General features: G+C 48.4%; 1 protein-coding gene across 4 annotated transcripts in view; it reads left to right on the forward strand.

Moving 5' to 3' along the window:
* The window catches only part of TUB (TUB bipartite transcription factor), an 83,323-nt gene that overhangs the window by 42,337 nt on the left and 22,874 nt on the right, over window positions 1-18,112 (forward strand). Inside the window, exon 1 of one of the 4 annotated variants that reach the window (XM_084773651.1) lies at window positions 17,344-17,687. The exons of the other annotated variants lie outside the window; for them this stretch is intronic. Coding sequence (XP_084629777.1) covers window positions 17,650-17,687 — 38 coding nt within the window. The 5' untranslated portion in view covers window positions 17,344-17,649. Of the gene's footprint in view, window positions 1-17,343; window positions 17,688-18,112 lie in introns of those variants that run through there. 4 annotated transcript variants of the gene reach the window in all.

Below are 18,112 nucleotides of genomic sequence, written 5' to 3' on the forward strand. Positions count from 1 at the left end.
TATTATAAATATCACAGCTATGAATATCTTTGTACAAATTGCTTTCTTCGTGTTTTACTGGGAAGCATTCCCCCAAGTGGCATTGCTAGGTCAAAGGGCATGGAAAGTTTTATAGACCTTGTCACACGTTACTAGATAGTTACTTAGATATATTGGAGCCACTTACCATGGCACCAATTACATATGACTGTCCCTATGGCACGCCAGTATACCAAACTTCATAGTTTGGGGGGGGGGTATTGGCAGCTATTTTACTTATGGCTTTCCCCCTATTTTGCCGTATTGGTTTAGGAGTGGTGCTGTAAAGTTTGTATGTGTATGTTGATGTAAGGATACACAAAGATGGACGATATAGGGACTCTGAGAGGCTGCTGGGTATCATTTGCCTTGTAGAAATTATGCCAGTGGCCTAATGGGAATCTGCTCTGAGTGAAAGAGCTGGGTCAGGACCAACCGGGCACGGCGGTGTAGCCCTGTAGTCTCGGTTACTTAAGATGCTAAGGCTGGAGAGTTAAATCCCCTTAGACAACATATAGGGGAATCCCAGTGCAAACAAACAAACAAACAAACAAAACAAAACAAACTGTGTTCTGGACTTATTCGGGCTTCAGTCTTCTCATGATAGGCCAACATGCACTCCAGGACTACAGTTTCAAATGTGTGGGTACCAAGTGATGGATGTAGCTTCAAAATAGCAGCACTTGTTCCTGGTAGAAGACTGATAGGAAGGGAACATGGCAGAGTCATGTTCCTCGGCCTGTCCCCGGCTTGGTGGCCTGTGCTCGAGTTTTACTGGGAGTTCTACTGTTAGAGTCGTTCTCACAGCTGTGGCCTTCTGGATGTAAGTTGTGTTTGCAGCTGTGTCTGTGGAGACTTGGAGCATACTAGTCTGTCCTTCCTAATGGCCATCGAGCATCAGTTCCAAGAGTTCGGCCAGTGTTTGTCACATTGGGATCTGACAGTGGGCAGAGGGACTAGTCTGGGTAAGGTTGCAGCAGTGGCTACAAAAAATGTCTTGTTTGAGGTCTAAGTATGAGAATTGTAGGCAAGAGGATTAGGAGAGGCTGATCTAATTAAGAGCCAGAGACGGCCCTCAGGTAATGACAGAGATGGCTCATCAGGGACACTTGGGCTCAAAACCATGAGCCTGAAAGGCACAATAGCCGGGGGGACGGATGAGGGACATCATGTTGCGGGCCATGGGGCCCCCTGGAATCTCAGCACAGACGGGCCAGATGAGGGAGGAGAGGAGTCAGGGCGGGCATGGCTTATGAGCACGAGAAATGAGCAGCTTAAATCCTGGCTCCATAGGACTCAGCAGGCTTGAGAACAGGAAGGTAGATGAGCATCCTCAAGGCTATTGGAGATGAGCAGAACACTAGAGTAATTACAGCCGAGGGGTCTTACAGGCCTAGGGAGCCAGGGTCAGCATGTATAGACAGTGGGCCCCACCTCTCAGAGAAGCAGTGGAAGCCAGCCACCAGATCAGCGGTCCTACCTAGACGGTGGCAGAGTTGGCTTCCAAGGGCAGGCCAGGGTCATGGACATCAGGCTGAGGGGGAAGTACACATATTGCTGTGCTGATGGGAGTCTTGGGTTCAGAGATGTCAGGCCTTGGGCAAAAGAGGCTGGAGAGATGGCTCAGAGGTTAAGAGCAGTGGCTGTTCTTCCAGAGGTCCTGAGTTCAATTCCCAGCAACCACATGGTGGCTCACAACTATTTATAATGAGATCTGGTGCCCTCTTGGTGTTCAGGTGTACATGCAGACACATCATTGTATACATAATAAATAAATCGTTAAAATAATTAGGTTAAATTAATCTTAAAAAAGAAAAAAGAAAAGAAAATCCTCATCTTTTCTCTCTCTCCCAGCCTGTTGCTCATAGAACCTAGGCTTGGGCAGGGCTGGGATAAACAAGGATGTGCAGAAGACGGTGGTAGGTGCCTCCAAATGGCACCCAGACAGCTGAGAAGTGGTTTGGCGCGGAAGTGTAAGTCACAGATTCTGATCCAGACACAGCACTTTGTGTGACCTCTGGTTAATGTTTCTGGGCCCAGTTTCCTTGTTTGCAAAGCAGGGACATCTGTATTTGAGAGAATAGGTGAGGTGAATGCATGAAAATACTCTTTGAAGATCTTTTGGGTTTTTGTTTTTGTTTTGGTTTTTTTTTTTTTGATTGTTTGTTTGTTTTTGTTTTTTTGTGGCAGGGTCTTGGTAGATCGCCCAGCATGGCTTCACATTTGTTGTTGTCCTTCCTTAGCTTTTTCAATGCTTCTATTACAGGCACACACCACCATAACCTGGTTTTCTTATTCAGTTAATACCAATTTTCTTCCTTTTGCCAAAGGAAGGCTGGACATGAATGAAAGCCCAGGTTAGCCTCCATCTTAGGCCAAAAACAAAACAAAAAACAAACCAACCAACCTGTGAGCATGACGTAGGGAAGTGGAGATAAAGTGCAGGTGGGGACAGCACGTCTGTGGTGGGACCAGAAGCGAGCCTAGAACAGACAAGCTTCTGGGTTCATCTAGCCAGTGGTTTTGTTGAATTTGGTTAGGCAGGTACGCAGCATAGGAAGGAGCAAATGCCTGGCAAGTGAGGGGTCTTAGTTTCTTTCTCTGAAGAACAGAACTGTATGTGGGCTAAATGACAATGATGGAAAACACCTAAAACTATGGGGGCACACAGTAGGAGGTTTCTGTGGCTGCAGATACCTTCATTGCCCTACAAATCAGAGACTCCGATTTGGAGTCTGACAGACATGGAAGTCTGACCTAATGACTTTCATTTATTAAATCCCATGACCCGCTCATATGCCCTAAGAAATAATTCCGGTGTCTAAGGATGAGAAATGATTTAAGGTGACAGAGCAAGTCAGTGCCAGAGCCATGGCTGGAGACCAGACAGCCACTGCTGCAGCAGCTGTCTCCAGAAGATGTGCTTTCCGTGGCCCTGTACTGTCTGGCCTGGCGTTCTGGGCACCTCCAGTGTCCCTCCAGTCCTTTTTCACAGGCCTCAGCATACAGGTGCCTCCTCTTTTCTCAGAACTGCTCCAATGGCTTCCTGTCACCTCCCTTCAGCTCATTTCTCTTCTATTTTGTTTCTTATTATGTCACTCTAATAACCACTCGGATTTTGGTATGGCGGTTTAATTGCATCCATGAGCGTATATAATAAAAGCAAATCACACTCCTGCCTCCCCTCTTATCCTCCTCCTACCCCTACTAGCCTCCCCTCTACCAAGCCTCCATCCGCTTTCATGTCTTCTTTTGTCTTTGTTACTTTGGTACCCACTGCCCTAACCAGGGCCACCTGCAAGGGCATGGGTATTGTCATATCCGCTGGAGCGTGCATACATCACTGAGGACAGTGATTTCTTCACCTATAGCAACCCTCAATTGCATCAGCTCCCTTGGCCAGGGGTGGGGGTGAGGGTGGCACACGAACCTCTCTCTCATCTATGATAGATAATATTTACTAGTTCAGTTTTGTGTGGGCTCTGTGCACAGCTGTTGTGAGTTCCTTAGTGTCACGGCGATGTCATGCCCCTAAGACAGCATTTCACAGATTCCCTTTCTCTCCTTCAGCTCCTCCTGCTACCTCTTTCTACAATATTCCTTGAGCCTTAGAGAGGGTGGATTTGGGGTGTCTGTTTAATGCTGAGCAGTCAGCAGGCTTTTGCTTTCTACATCTTGACCAGCTTTGGATCTCTGCCTTAACCACCATTTGCTAAAAAAAAAAAAAAAAAAAAAAAAAAAAAAAGGTCTTTGATCAAGGCAACTAGTGTCTTTGGGTATAAACATAAATATTTAAGAGGCAGCCTGACATGTTCACTTAACAGCACATAAGTAGTAGAGCTTAACCTCAGCAATGGGCCTTTGACCAGAGCCACTGTACAGGGCATGAGCTCCCTCAGATTCCATCCGAAAGGGGTTAGTTACCGCCTCTGATGGTCATGGCACTATTACCCCAACAAGCACTTCATATCTGACACGTTGGTGTTGTGGCATACAAAGTCTAAAGCTAGGGAAGACAGTTCCTGGCTTTTCTCCTCAAACGCTTCTATGGCAACCTCCGGCATGTAAGGCTAGCCAGCAAGGAGGAAGCTTTCAGCTCAGTTAGAGCATTGCTTTTCTGTAACCAACGTGTATGGTATCTTAAGCAACAGAGTTCTATTCATTTCTTTTTCCTTTCTTCTTTCTGTTTATTTGAGACATGGTCTTGCTAGGCAGCCCACGATGACCTCAGACTCACAGCAGTTCTCCTTCCTCAGCCTCTTGGGTGCTGGGATTTCAGGCATGTACTACCATTCCTAGCTCCAGGTCAGACCATTTCCCAAGCACTGGCGAATGCCTGCCAGTTTCCATTATTAAGAGATGCAGAGGTTGGGGAGATGGCTCAGTGGCTATGAAGGACTGATTTCAAATCTCCAGAGCCCATGTAAATCCGGGTCCACTTGGCACAGGTTGTAATCTAGGCATAAAACTCCCAGTGGCTCATAGCCCAGCTACCTGGATACACACAGCAACAAACAACAAAAGAGAGACACTGTCATGACATATGTCATCCACATATACACACATCATGTGCCCATACACACACACACACACACACACACACACACCCTACACACACTCGGCTAACCTCCCTGGCCCTAAACACCTCCCCAAGTCCTCTTCCTTCTATGCATCTCTGCTCAAAAAGGCTAGCCTCACCATCCCAGTGTTCTCCACTTCCTGGGGGTTTCCTTGCCACACCTACATTTACTGAACACTATCATCTTGAATCCCCAGCCTGTAGATCCCTGCCTGGTACCCCAGTTCCTCCCACCATACCTTCATGTTGTGCCGGGCTGAGACTATCTATCGGTGTCCTTCCCTGACCTTAGTTTAGTCTCCACAGCTGAGGCCTGTGTCATCTCTAAATCCCCAGGATGGCAGGGCTGTGAGTACACAGTGAGCCTCACCAAACAGATCTGGCCTATGAGGTCCCTTGATGATTCCGGGGAGGAAAGATCCAAATATTTTCCTGTGCTAGTTTCTAGACCTGCTGTAGAAACTGTGCATCCCAGACGGCTGAGCTGGAAGGGCCACTGAGGTCGCCTGCTTTAATCCTTTATCTTTGAGATGTTGGACTGAGGCCCGGAAAAGGAAAATGCTTAGCCCGAGACTGCTCAGCAGGGAGAAGCTGTGGCTGGGATTCAGACCCCTGGCTTGTGGCCCCTGTGGCTGGGATTCAGACCCCTGGCTTGTGGCCCCTGTGGCTGGAATTCAGACCCCTGGCTTGTAGCCCAGGGTCCTTCCTGCTCTAACCATTCTGTCTTGTCCTCTTTCTCTGCATAAACCTCTTACCACAATGGCAAGTTACTTGAACTGAAGAGTTACCCCTGGCCTCAGAGCTTTAAATCTCTCTTTGTCCCCCTGCAGATAACAACTATAAATTAAACCTTTGACATTTCACTAGCATTCTTAGGATGTGTGGTGATTACTGATTGAGTTCTTATGGAGTAATGGATATTAAAAGCATAACTTTCTAGGGTTTTGTTATTGGGTTTTAGTATTTATTTATTTATTGCTTTGTTCTTATGTGTATGAGTGTTTTGCCTGCATGTATGTCTGTGCACTGTGTATGTACCTGGTACCCATGGAGGCCTGAAGAGGGCATCAGATCCATTAAGACTGAGTTGCCATGTGGGTACAAGGAACTAAACCTGGATTTCTAGAAAAACGGCAGTGCTCTTAACCACTGTGCCATTGCTCCAGCCTCCAGCTTTTAAAATTTTCATCCATTGAAAATCCATGTGGGACTTGTGGCCATGACCAAAGCGTTTTAGTTGTTATGGCTCTGTGCTCGGATAATTGGTGGAACTAGTGCTCTCCTCTCACTAACCATCAGAATTTTCTTTCTTTGCCTTTGTCCTTTAGTTTTGGCTCAGTTTTTTTCCTTCTTCTTCCAGATACTATTTGGGGTTATCTGTAGAAATTAAGGCCAGGAGAAAAGTCTATCCCAGGCTACTGTAACGCAAGTAAATTAAACCTGGCTCTCAACATGCCACAGAGGCCCCATGGTTAGGTGAGATGGCGGTGTGTGTGAGAGAGCATGTTGGTTAATTTTCTTGTTGCCTGACAAAAGCAACCTAAGGAAGAATTTCATTTGGGACCCAGTCTAAGAAGGCATCGTGTGCACCATGTCAGGGGCGGCATGGTGGCAGCAGCAGGAGGCAGCTGGTCACATTGCCTCAGTGGTCAGGTAGCAGAGCGTGCCACCCATGGAAACTGCTGCCTGCAATCAGGGTGAGTCTTCTCTCTTCAGTCAGTCTCTCTAGGAAGGCACCCAGCATTGGCCTCTGGCCTCCATATGCACCAACACAAACACGTGTGCACAGGTGAACATGTATACACCACACACACACACACACACACACACACACACACACAGACATACACGCACACACGCACATTACCAAAGCAGAGCTTAAGAAATCCCTGTACAGCCAGGTGTGGTGGCACACGCCTTTAATTGCAGCACATAGGAGGCAGAGGCAGGCAGATCGCTGTGAGTTCGAGGTCAGCCTTGTCTACAAAGTGAGTCTAGGACGGCCAAGGCTACACAGAGAAACCTGCCTTGAAAAACCAAAAAAAAAAAAAAAAAAAAAAGAAAAGAAAAGAAAAGAAAAGAAATCCCTGTGCATTATTGAGCTTCAGAATCCCCTTGGAACTGCTCTTTGAGTAAAACAGTCTCATTAGGAAGAATTATTGTCTTTAAAAAAGGTCGTCTTAGGAATCTCTCTGGGATTTTCATATAAATCTCAATTACATCTCACAGGTTCCTGCCTGTGGATCACAATGAGCCTCATTTATATTATTTTAAAATGTTTCCTTCGCGGTCCTGCCACCGTAAGCGAGATATTTTTCATTTTCGTTTTGTAATATTTCTGTATATCAAAGTAGGACTGACCGTTTTGTTTATCTGACATCTTTGATGAACTCCTATTTTCGGTGTCTTCCTGGGACCCCCAATTTATATTTGCTGCCTTGTCAGCCCCTTCTAGTACAGTAGGCTGAGTGCTCATCAGTGCCACCCTCAGGAACTTTAGAGAAGTGCAGATAGGCTGCCCCTCTAGCCAGTAGGTACTGGGCTGTTTCCACTGAGCCTCAACCTGGAGCAAGGGCGTGGACCTGGGAGGGTGGGAATGGCAGGAGGACTCCAGACTCATCTGAGAACAGTGTATGCAGACAGACCAAGAACCTAGCACATGTGAAGACCAGCGTGGCTGGGCAACAGAAACCATTAGCTTTGCAGGCACTTAAAAAAAAATGGCCTTGGAGCATGGAAGTCAGCAAAGGATTTTTAAACAGCAGGTGCAAGGATAGATTTGCATTCTGCAAAGATCACTCTCTGCCATGTGAGAACAGACTGCAGGGGGCCAGAGGGAAAGGAGGTGCGGCTCCTTATATAACAACTCACACAGCCAGTGGCTTTTATATATTAACTGTTCTGCTCCTAGAACACACCAAGGGAGCTCATGGCAGGGTCTGCTTTGAAACTAGCACAGACTGTCGTGGGCAAAGGTAATGGTGGCACTGGGCATGGTGAGTAGGATTAATTATACATAACAGGACGCGGTGACAGATTGGTCATTAAAGGAAGATGGCAGAGCAGAGGAGATAGTGGGTTTTCCACACATCCATTGACCACTACAATTGTCCTACTGTGCTTGTCCCCTCTGTTCCTTCCCATGGGGAGGGAGGGAATTGAGGGAAGCTTCCAGGGTCTTTCCTGCCGTTCCCACCTACATGTTTTGAGTGTAGTGTGGGATAAGGAATGTCTTGCTGAGTCTGAGCTTTCTGCTTTGCCTCCCAGGGTAGGTGAAGGCTGCAGGGAGAAATGTTTGCCCTAAACGGTCAGATGAGAACACATACAACTCTGGAGGCTTAGAGATTTAACCCCCCTGCTCACAGATCTATAGACCGAGGCCAAGGAGTCCGGGAAAAAACTTTCCTATGGGCACAGAGGAGGCGGGGAACTCGGACCTAAAACATTCGGAGCATGTGAGGACATCGGACAATGACCATAGGAGTTGTCTAGTCACCCGCAAGGGGGAAGATGAGAGTCCTAAAGTCCACTGGAAGGAGCTAGGCTGAGACATGAGTGGCAATGGTTCACAGGAAGCAGACTGGCTGAAATACACGCATGGAAGCTAGGCCACAGTACAGAGCCCCGGGGGATCATGAGGGTAGTGGAGCAAAGTGTGACCTGTGCTAGAGGAATTTCATACCTCTGAGGAGGGCGCTGCCCACAGGGGACAGTTTGAAACCTCTGTACTTCATTCTGAGTGTGTTCCATCCCATCTGTCTCCAAGGGAGATCCCCAGAAGTTCTGACGCTTCTGAGGATTGGGCTAGGGCCAGCTAGCCTGAGGCGTCCAGAGTGTATAACTCTCAACCCCGTGTTTCCACACCCTGTTAGGCTCAGGGCAGCAGGTCCAGAAAGGGGAAGACTCGCTCTGCACTGGGAGGGTAGTAACTGTAGAATCCACACAGACACAGAGAGAAGGCAGACCATGATGAGGACCAGGAATCAGAAGAGATTCGAGGCTGGAAGGCAAGCCTGAGGAGGATGTTCCTCATCTGGCCCTCCCACCCTGGGCATGATCTCACTTGAGGAAGACTGCCTCACCCCAGGGCCAGAACTCAGACACTGAAGGAAGGAATCTATCCCACTGCCCACTAGCGCCAGATGGAGCGTTAGCTGGGACATCCCTGTCACCTCTGTGGGCAGAGCCCTATGGCCCAGACCTTGGTTGAGGCTGAGTAAATCCCTGCATTCTGACCGCCCACAGTGCATCCGTCCCTCCCTGTGTAACAGGGTCTCCGGTTGCTGTAGACAGTCAGTGAGGTTAAGGTCATACCCGCTGGTGCTCTCCTGCCCTGCAGTGAGGTCTCAGCAAGTGGGAACTCTGATGACCAAATGATGTGGCCTCACCCTGGAGCTTGGGATTCAGTGTTTACAAGTTCCCCTTCCCCCTCACTTCAGCCTCACATACTGTACAGTAAGCAAGGCCACACTATGTCACACCAAGGTGACCCCAAGACAGTGGTCCCTGGTGCCCATGAAATAGTGATACCAGAAGGATGAGGATTCAACCCTTCTCACTAAGTCTTGCCTGTGTTTAATACCAGTGTTTCTTCTGTAGGGATGAGGATTCGATCCTTACTGCAGAGTTGAGTGTGTATAACCATCTTTCATCTCCCAGCGCTCACACCGTAAAAAGTCAAAATGTCTGAGAAAGCTAGCTCTAGGCTGAGTCTTCAGAATCATCCTGGTTTTCATAAGGCACAGAGGAGGCCCCTCAAGGTCATGGTACATGAATGGCAGAGTCACAACAGAAGCCAGGACAGTGTTCCATCCCCCTAGCCCTCAGTAGCTAGAGCCCTTTTATAGAACTGTCATTCCCATTCCATAGATGGGAGGACAGAGCCAACGAGGAAACAGCTTAACTCCACTCCCATGGTGCTACCCTGTGGGACTCAGCTTCTTCAGTGACCTGGTAGCTTTGGAGTCTGATATTTATGAGTCAGCAATAGCTGTAAAGAAGGGCTATGGACTCCCTACCCACCAAAAAAGAAAAGAAAACATATCAGAGTGTGTTTGGGGTAATACAATTTAGCAAATAGTTGACATTATATTTCAGGGACTGATTCCTCTAGTTAGCTTGTGAATTCAGAAGAGGACTGTTTAAAAATGCATTTCAACCTTTAAATAACCTTGGTTTTCTTAGAAAAGGGAAAAAGCAGGTCAAAAAAAATCATCATTCGTGGGCTTTGCAGCAGAAAGGTTATGGAATAAAACATCCTTTGCTGGAGGATACAAAGGGACAGGATCTCGGTTTGACAAAGGAGAAGGCTTCTCCAGATAAACCCTGCCTTATGGACCAACGAGGGCTTCCTCCCTCCCTTCCTGATCAGCTTAATTCCCTCTTGCTTATCTGCAAATCCAATAATGCCAGTAAAACAAGAGCTCCTGGAGTCTGGGCTCAGGGGCCTGGGCCTCTTATCTTCTATTTTAAACCCCAGCCTCGGTTCCTGGGAGAGCTGGGGCCATCTGCTTGGGGTCGGGGAACTGGATGAGCAAGCAGAAAAACTAGGAACTAGGAACACAAGCTGCCCCAGGTCAGGGACACCCAGGTGCTTCTGCTCTGAGTCTCCTTGCTCGGGAGATGCTCAGGCAGTGCCTCGTGATGGAACAAGGTTACGCTAGATGAAGGGCAGGTACAAGGCACAATGATTTAGCATCCTTCCGGCACCTCTGTGCTTCCAGTAAAATAACTACAGGTTGCCTAAGTAAGAGACCCTGAGCTCCACCCCCAGCACCCATGCCAAAAGTAGGGTATAGTAGTCTGTACTTATGCTCCCAGTGCTGGGGAAGGTGGAGACAGAAGGATCCCTGAAGCTTGCTGGCCAGCCAGTCTAGCCTAAAAACAGAGAACCCCAGGTCCCATCAACAGGCTGGCTTAATAAACAAATTATACGACTCCTGAAAAACAACTGGAGGTTGACCTCCGGCCTCCACATGTATAAGTGTGTATACACACAATAAATAACCAGACTAAGAATTGTGGACACTTCTTAACTCTGCTTGTATGAGTGGATAGCCATCAGCTCTGTCATCCGGTATCATATCATGATATTGTGATAGTCTAGTGCTGTATCATTATCCCCCAAGGTGACCCGGGGTATTTTAGCCTACATGGTTTTAAATTGTCTTATTTGCCAGATGCATTGTGCACAGAGAGTGTTCATCTAGCTCCCTTACCCTGGGGTTGGGATGTCATCTGCTATGCAGGAATCACTAGGTCTCGGGTACCAAAAGCTATTGTTAAGAGGTGCTGGGAGATCTGGAAGGAGGGACCAAAAGTAATGGAGGATGTGGTCCCCGGAGTGACATAGCCAATGGCACTAGGCTGATCCTTTCTCACTCTAGGCAATTTTATTTTTAATAAGACCATTCGTTTATTGCCAGTATCTCATCACATTAATCTGTTCCTCTGTCTTTAAATTTTTTTCCCATAGAGGGTGCTTTGTGATCCTTCCGGCGAACTCGGATTTATTTGCTTAACTGAGTCCTAATCAATAGTCATTCCTCTGTACTTTTTCTGATTCCCTCTATTCTAAATAAAATGCTGATGAACACATTCGTGCGTCAATAGGCATGTTTCCTTTGGCTAGAATCCTGAAACAAGAATGAGTCAAGAGCTCAACCGCCCGCTTGGTTTTCTCTAGAGGATGATAGTTAAGCCTATGGGCTCTGGAACTCTCTGCTGCCTAAATTTAAACTTGAGCTCTATCGTCTATTGTGTGCGTGGCCTTGAATAAGTTTTGTACCCTTTTATTTCTTCATCTGTAAAATGGTGGCCATGGAGGTGGTTATAGCAAAGTGAGGCGGTGATGAGAGGAGCCATGTGTGACTATGTTGAATGAGCGTGACTCATGAGACATCATAAAGCAAAGTTATTTTTGTCTCCTGTGGCCTCTTTACATTTATTCCTTGCAGCCTCTTTCTCCCTAGAATTAGATGAAATTTAGTCCTTTGGTCTTTTATGGCCACTTTTAGGCAAGCCAAAGTTGCCTTATCGGTCAACTGCCCTGTTGGACTAAAAATAACCATCTATCCATCTCTCTCTCTCTCTCTCTCTCTCTCTCTCTCTCTCTCTCTCTCTCTCTCTCTCCTCCCTCCCTCCCTCCCTCCCTCCCTCCCTCCCTCCCCCCCTCTCTCTTTGTGTGTGTGTGTGTTGCGATCGTGAGACTCAAACCCAAGACCTTGTTCATGCTAGGGAAGGTTTCTACCATAGAACTACATCCCATGCCCTGCAAAAGATTCTTGGAACTTCAGTTACTTTAACAACTCCCTCCCAGCACAGTCAGTCTAACAGAGAACATCATCCTGGGGAGGGGAAGGGGGTGAGCTCACAAAGAACTATCTGACCCTCTGGTTTCTTGATAGAAGGAAGGGAGATGGGGAGAGAGGGGGGTCAGAGTTCTTCCATGACTGAACTCTGAGGAGCTGCTGGGGGGGGGGTTGTTTGCTTGTTTGTTTTTTATTTTGTTTTTCTGGCCTTCCCTCTCATTGGAGTGCCGCTGTGGGATCCTGGAGACGATGCTATGCCTGAAGTTCCTTCTAGCAGATTCCTTGGCGTAGTTATACTCCCTCCCTGTGGCTTCTTCTCAAGTTTCTTTCTCTGGCCCCAGAAAACTCATGTTTGCAGCCTTCCTGGTGTCATCACCTCCCACAATGGAGACCTCTTGGTTTGCACCTAAGCCAGTCACACTTGGCTACTTGGGGGTAAAGATCAACAAGAGCCGCTCTTGTCCCTTTGCCTTACAAACCTGGGGCACAAGCCTATACTGAGTTCCCAGCAACCTCTCTGCCATTAGGGAAGAGACAAGTCACTACTGGCTCTGTCTGTTTGTCAGGAATGGCTCCACTGTCTGTCCATTATGGCCTCACAGGAAACTCCACCATGGGTCTCTGCAAAGCCTCACTCACTGGATTTGAGGTGAAGGCAATAGTTCCTTCATGCTCTTCAATCATTAGGAGTCACCAGGCCTTAAGGCTTTCTCTAAAATTCCTTCTTAACATCTCCCAGACCTTTTTCACATCCTCTCTTGTATTTGTTGGGATGAGTGTTGGCTCTTCCAAGTCCTGGTTAATGTATTACCCTCCACTTTTGAATGTGCTATCTTTTTGTTTTGTTTTGTTTTGTGTGTTTTTAGTTTAGTTTAGTTTTTTTTTTTAAGACAGGGTTTCTCTGTGTTAGTCCTGGCTGTCCTGGACTTCCTTTGTAGACCAGGCTGGGCTTGAACTCACAGCGATCCACCTGCCTCTGCCTCCTGAGTGCTGGGATTAAAGGCATGTGCCACCATGCCCAGCCATCTTTTTCTTTTTTAAAGACAGGGTTTCTCTGTGTAGCCTTGGCTATTCTGGAACTTCCTCTATAGACCAGGCTATCCTCAAACTCAGAAGTCCACTTGCCTCTGCCTCCTAAGTGCTGGGATTAGAGGCTTGCGCCACCACCACCTGGCAAACGTGTGATCTATTTTTCAGATCTTTGGCTGGAACCTGGAGCAGATTAATTCCATTTCATCATCCACCACACAGATTTGTCTTTATGAACTACACAGAGGACTGGCTGGCATAGAACACACACTTAGCAAATGACAGTCCTGTATGACGCAAACGTAATGGCTCTGTTTATCATACGTCTCTTTTATAACTGTTACATTTGCTCTCTTTTTTATGCCTTTGGAGCTTAGAGCCTTGCGTGTGTGATTATCTGTTATTGTGTTCAGCAGTGCTTTGGAAAATGGGCTGTGTCTCTATTAGTTGTTACCTTATGTGTTTTCAAAGACAGCCATATACCTGTTTACTTTCCCCATCGCTTTCATCATCCTCAATGGAGCTGGCAGTCTTTGTAGCTCTTTAATTAGGACTTAGATGAGGTACTGCCTGGCCACTGACATGGCTACCGTCTATACCACAGCTTTGAAAAGCACTGGAATATTTAAGCATGCTGGGGTGCTCAAAAGAGCACCCCATCTCATTAGCCAGTTCTTCTCACTCTACGCTCATCAAAGATACTTAATCCTGTAAGCAGAATTGGGTACTTACATGATAAACATTTTGTCCTCGCCCTACTAATTCCACCCTCTCATTCTCTTTTCCGATTAGCAGTTTTCTATACAATTCACTAGCCTTGACTCCTTTTGGTTATTTTTGTCCCCAATTATAGCTATCTTAAGGTTAGTGCTGGGCAGTTTATTCTCAGCTTAAAGCCCGTTAGAGACTCCCCATTGGCTATAGGGGAGTCTAGCAAATGACCTAGCTTTACTCAACTTTCTAGGCCCCTCTGCTGCCACTGGTTAACACCCGGGGTTTCAGGTGCCACACTGGTCATGCACTCCTCTGTGTCTGTGACTTTGCTCATGACACCTCGTTTAGAGTGAGTATAGTATCTGATATTCATAGTCTCTTGGTAACTATTCATTTTCCCCCTTTCCTTTCTTATGTATCTATAAAAAGAAAAATCATCCTCCTCCTCCAAGGCCCAAATCAACCATTACCCTTTGTGCTGTTTCTCCTTCCAATATCATTGGCTGTTTCTCCTCTGCTCTCCACTCCCCCAGGACTTGGTTACTGATAGAGTTATCATTTCTTCCTATTTCTACTTCCAGAGTGAAAATTTCCTGAACGCAGTCTTGCCCCTTATCCCTGCCGAAGCCACCAAACCCTGCATCAACCTTAGACCCAGTGAGGTCTAGCAGACATCTGATTGATTCGAATTGCTTTTGTCAGACTGCAGGGTCACAATGCCAAGCCACCAGGCAGGGCCCAGTCTGTGTTCATATTCATTTATTATTCATACCCCCCTGCTTCCAAAATGGAAAGAGGTGGCCTCATTCAGTAAACTGCTGCACTAAGCATAGAAGATGTAAGCCTTTCCATCAGTAGCAAAGGGCCAGAATGCAAACCGCCTTCTCCAGGATGAACTGATCCTGCTGAGGAGAGCTGGCGCTGCGTCCTCAAGCTTAGATGGCATGCCCCCCTCCCCCACTGTCCCCAGTTTGTTAGAAAATGCCTAAAATATCTCAAAGAAAACTTAAATTTCTAGCAAATATCCCATCCTCACAGCATTTAGACCAGTGGTGAGGAAGGTATCTTGGGTTGCTGTGTAGAGGTGTTTCAGTAAAGAGGATCTCACTCCTGGTGCTAAACCTGAAAAGCTTATGCCCTTCCTCAAAGTCACTTACATAGCACAATTGTGAACCTGTACAACCTTTAGTCATGGCCTAGTATAAAATTCTGTATATGGATTCCTTGAGTGGCTTTTTGATTGAGCCACTGGGGCTACTTAAAAGATGAACCACTGATAGCAGTCAAGTGGGAAAACCCTCCCTGAGCTGTGAGTTGAGTGTGAACACTGCCAACCCTGCAGAACACCCACATCCTCCACTCCCACCACTTAAAAAAAAACACATTTCACCAGCATGCTTGTATAGACATGCACATCTCACCAACATGCTTGTGCAGACGTGCTCTGTTCATAGAGGGCTCACAGGTCTCTCTCTCTCTCTCTCTCTCTCTCTCTCTCTCTCTCTCTCTCTCATACACACACACACACACTGTACACTGGCACACAAATACACAAATCCTTGGCTTCCCAAAAAAGTGATGGGCACACATACTCATAGACACACTAATGCACACATGTGCACACACACACACCCTCACACATGCAAAAGCATACAGGTTCTTGGTCCTCTCACATCTAATGTACATACATATTCTTAGGTATGTACACACACACACACACACACACACACACACACGCACACACACTCATGCATGCATTGGCATAGTCTTCCTGGTTCTTCTGAATCTCATGTGCACACACAGCCCTGCAGAAAGAGAAGCCATGGAAACTGTCTTATTTCTGTACCTCACTCTACCCCCAGATTTTGCTCCCTTAGGACAGAGCCTGGAGTGCCTGTTTAATAGATTCAATTACTCTGGGCTCCTGAGACCTTCGAACTTAATTCTGATTGCATTAAGGTGTCAGATAATTTGGGAAGAAAGGGGAAAACGCAGCCTCCAAGTCTTGACAGGGAAGAGTTCCAGACGCTCATCATCCTGAAGAGGTAGATAGCAAATAATTATAACTCTGGCAGGGGTGGCATGGACAACAGGGAGGTCAGAGGTCAAAGTCTTTTGCATACCTTTCAGGCAGGGTTCTAGCCCAAAAGACAGAGGCCTCTAGGCGAGTACTTTTGCTGCTGTGCTGCAAGCTGCCAGGGAAAGAGGAACCAACTAGCCTCTCGCTGCCCTTGCTGGAAAGCTGATGGGTGGAGACCGGTATAAGCATCCCTGAAAGCCAGGCAGAAGGTTCACACTGCATCCTATGCTCAGGCGATTTTCCCTTTTCCTAGAGGCCCATGTTGACAGTAATAGCCCTTAAGAGGTTAGTAACTATTCAAAGTTAACAGTGTTTAGAAAGCTAAGGTTCTGCCCTAGACAGAGAGGGGTTTGGGGGTGTACACATGCACACTGCATGTACTACTGGGAAGTGGAGAATGTGGGCTGAGAGCTGGTGTGTGACTGTTGGCTTCACTAAGGACTACCTATATGACCTTGAGCATGAAGCTTGTCTTCTGTGTGTTTCAGTTCCCCTGCTGGGGGAAAAAAAGGTAAAATATTAATACACTTCCTAGGGCAGTGGCAAGCGTTAATGAAGCTATACAGATCTCACCTAACAAAGCCCCAACTCCTGATAGCTCACCACGCAGTCCACTGTCATCACTGTTGTGTTTGTAGTTTATGAGAAGCTGGAAGAAGGCCCGGTGCGGATCCTAGCTTGGCCCCAGGGCAGCAAGATGGGATCCATTCTAAGCATGAGGGTCATTCCCACAGTCCTCCCAGCCTTACCAGAACATCTTCCCATGGACGCTTTTCTGGCTATCTGTGACGCTGAGTGCAAGGTGCTCGGGGTGCTGTATAGGGTCTGTGTTAATCAGTAGTCCCTTCCTTTATCCCCACCACCAGGGTTCAGACTGGCCTCTCAGCCTGCGGCATCCCTAGGCCCCCTGGCCTCTCCCTGCCTCCAGCTAGCCCTGCTGTGGATCTTCCACCCTTCCCTCCCCCGTCGTTAAACACGGGTCCTGGTCTCAGCCAGGACCTCATCAGTACTGAAGGGTAAAAGGATCTTCCTGGAGAGTTTGCTGCCCTCTAAAAGGACTTTGAAGGACTAGAGATCCTGGTTCAATTTCAGCTCCACTGCTTCTTTGCTCCTTGCCCTTAGGGTCGTTAGCATTTCTCAGATGGGGATGAAATATTTGCTTCTCAAAGCCCTTGTGCCCGCTAATGCTCCAACTGTCTAAGGGCCTGGAATGCAACAATTAAGAGGCCCCTTCCCTTGGTGGTGGAAGCATGCATGGCAACTGTCAAGCCCCAGAGAAAGACCGAGGCAGAGGAAACACTTTTACTTAATTAAAGATCAGAAGGTTCTGGAGACAGGTGTGTGAAGTGGGAGGTTGAAAAGGAAGCCGGGGCTCAGTTCTCAGACCAGAAACTCTCCGGACATCTCTAACTTGAGAGCCTGCCTACTCTGCCCTGTCCCGGGTAAATCTGAGATAGCCAAGGGTTGAGGGATAGCCAAGGTCCTAGAGGGAGAAACTGGGGCTAGGTGACGCTGTCCATCCCGGAGGAGGGTGGGCCCGCACTGTCAGTATCCATGGGCTGGGGTGGGCCCAGGGGCGGGGCGGCAGCTGCCACGCAGAACTCCGCCAGGGGCTCCAGACCCAGCGCCTGCCGCCTGCTGTGCGGACTGCCTCTCCCGCCTCCGGCGCGCTCCTGCCCGCGCGCTCCCGCGGCCCCGCGCACTCCCGCCGCTTCTCCCTCTGCGCCAGGCCGCGCAAGCAACCGCTCTGCTAGCCCGGGGCCGGGGCCCTGGAGTGCAAAGAGGGCCTCGGCGGGGCCCAGCGGCCGGGCCCGGGAGGATGCGGCCCGGGGCGGCCCGAGAGCTGAGCAGGGTCCCCGCGCCAGCCCCGAGCGGTCCCGGCCTCCCGAGCCGCAGCCGCCGCCCCGCCCCCGGGAGACATGACTTCCAAGCCGCATTCCGACTGGATTCCCTACAGGTACGCGGGCCAGGCTTCCCAGGCTCCGGGGTGCGTGCGGACCCCCACTTCAACGCGGAGGGTGGGGGGAGGGCGGGAGCGTGCTGCCAGGCCACCCACCATCCCCCGAGTCGGGATGCCGCGTTGGCCGGGCCATCTGCCTGGACGCAGGGCACTGCTGCCCTCCGTGCCCTTTCTGGCGTAGGGAGCAGGGAGCGCGCGGGTTGGAGGTGCTTGGTGTTTCCGCCTCAACTTTGAGGGCCTCAAAGCCACCTGCCCTGCTCCACCCTTATCAACATTCAAGGGTTCTGAAAGGATTGTTGAGTCGGGTGGCACATGGAGAAAGGAACTGCTGTCAGCCTCTTCCTAGGCCCAGCACCCAAGGCATGCGGCTGGATAGCTTGTGCGCACACACCCCTGCATCTTCACACTTAAATACACAGAGC

The sequence above is a fragment of the Acomys minous genome (genome assembly GCF_964271855.1).
Source record: "Acomys minous genome assembly, chromosome: 2".
NCBI classification, from domain to species: Eukaryota; Metazoa; Chordata; class Mammalia; order Rodentia; family Muridae; genus Acomys; species Acomys minous.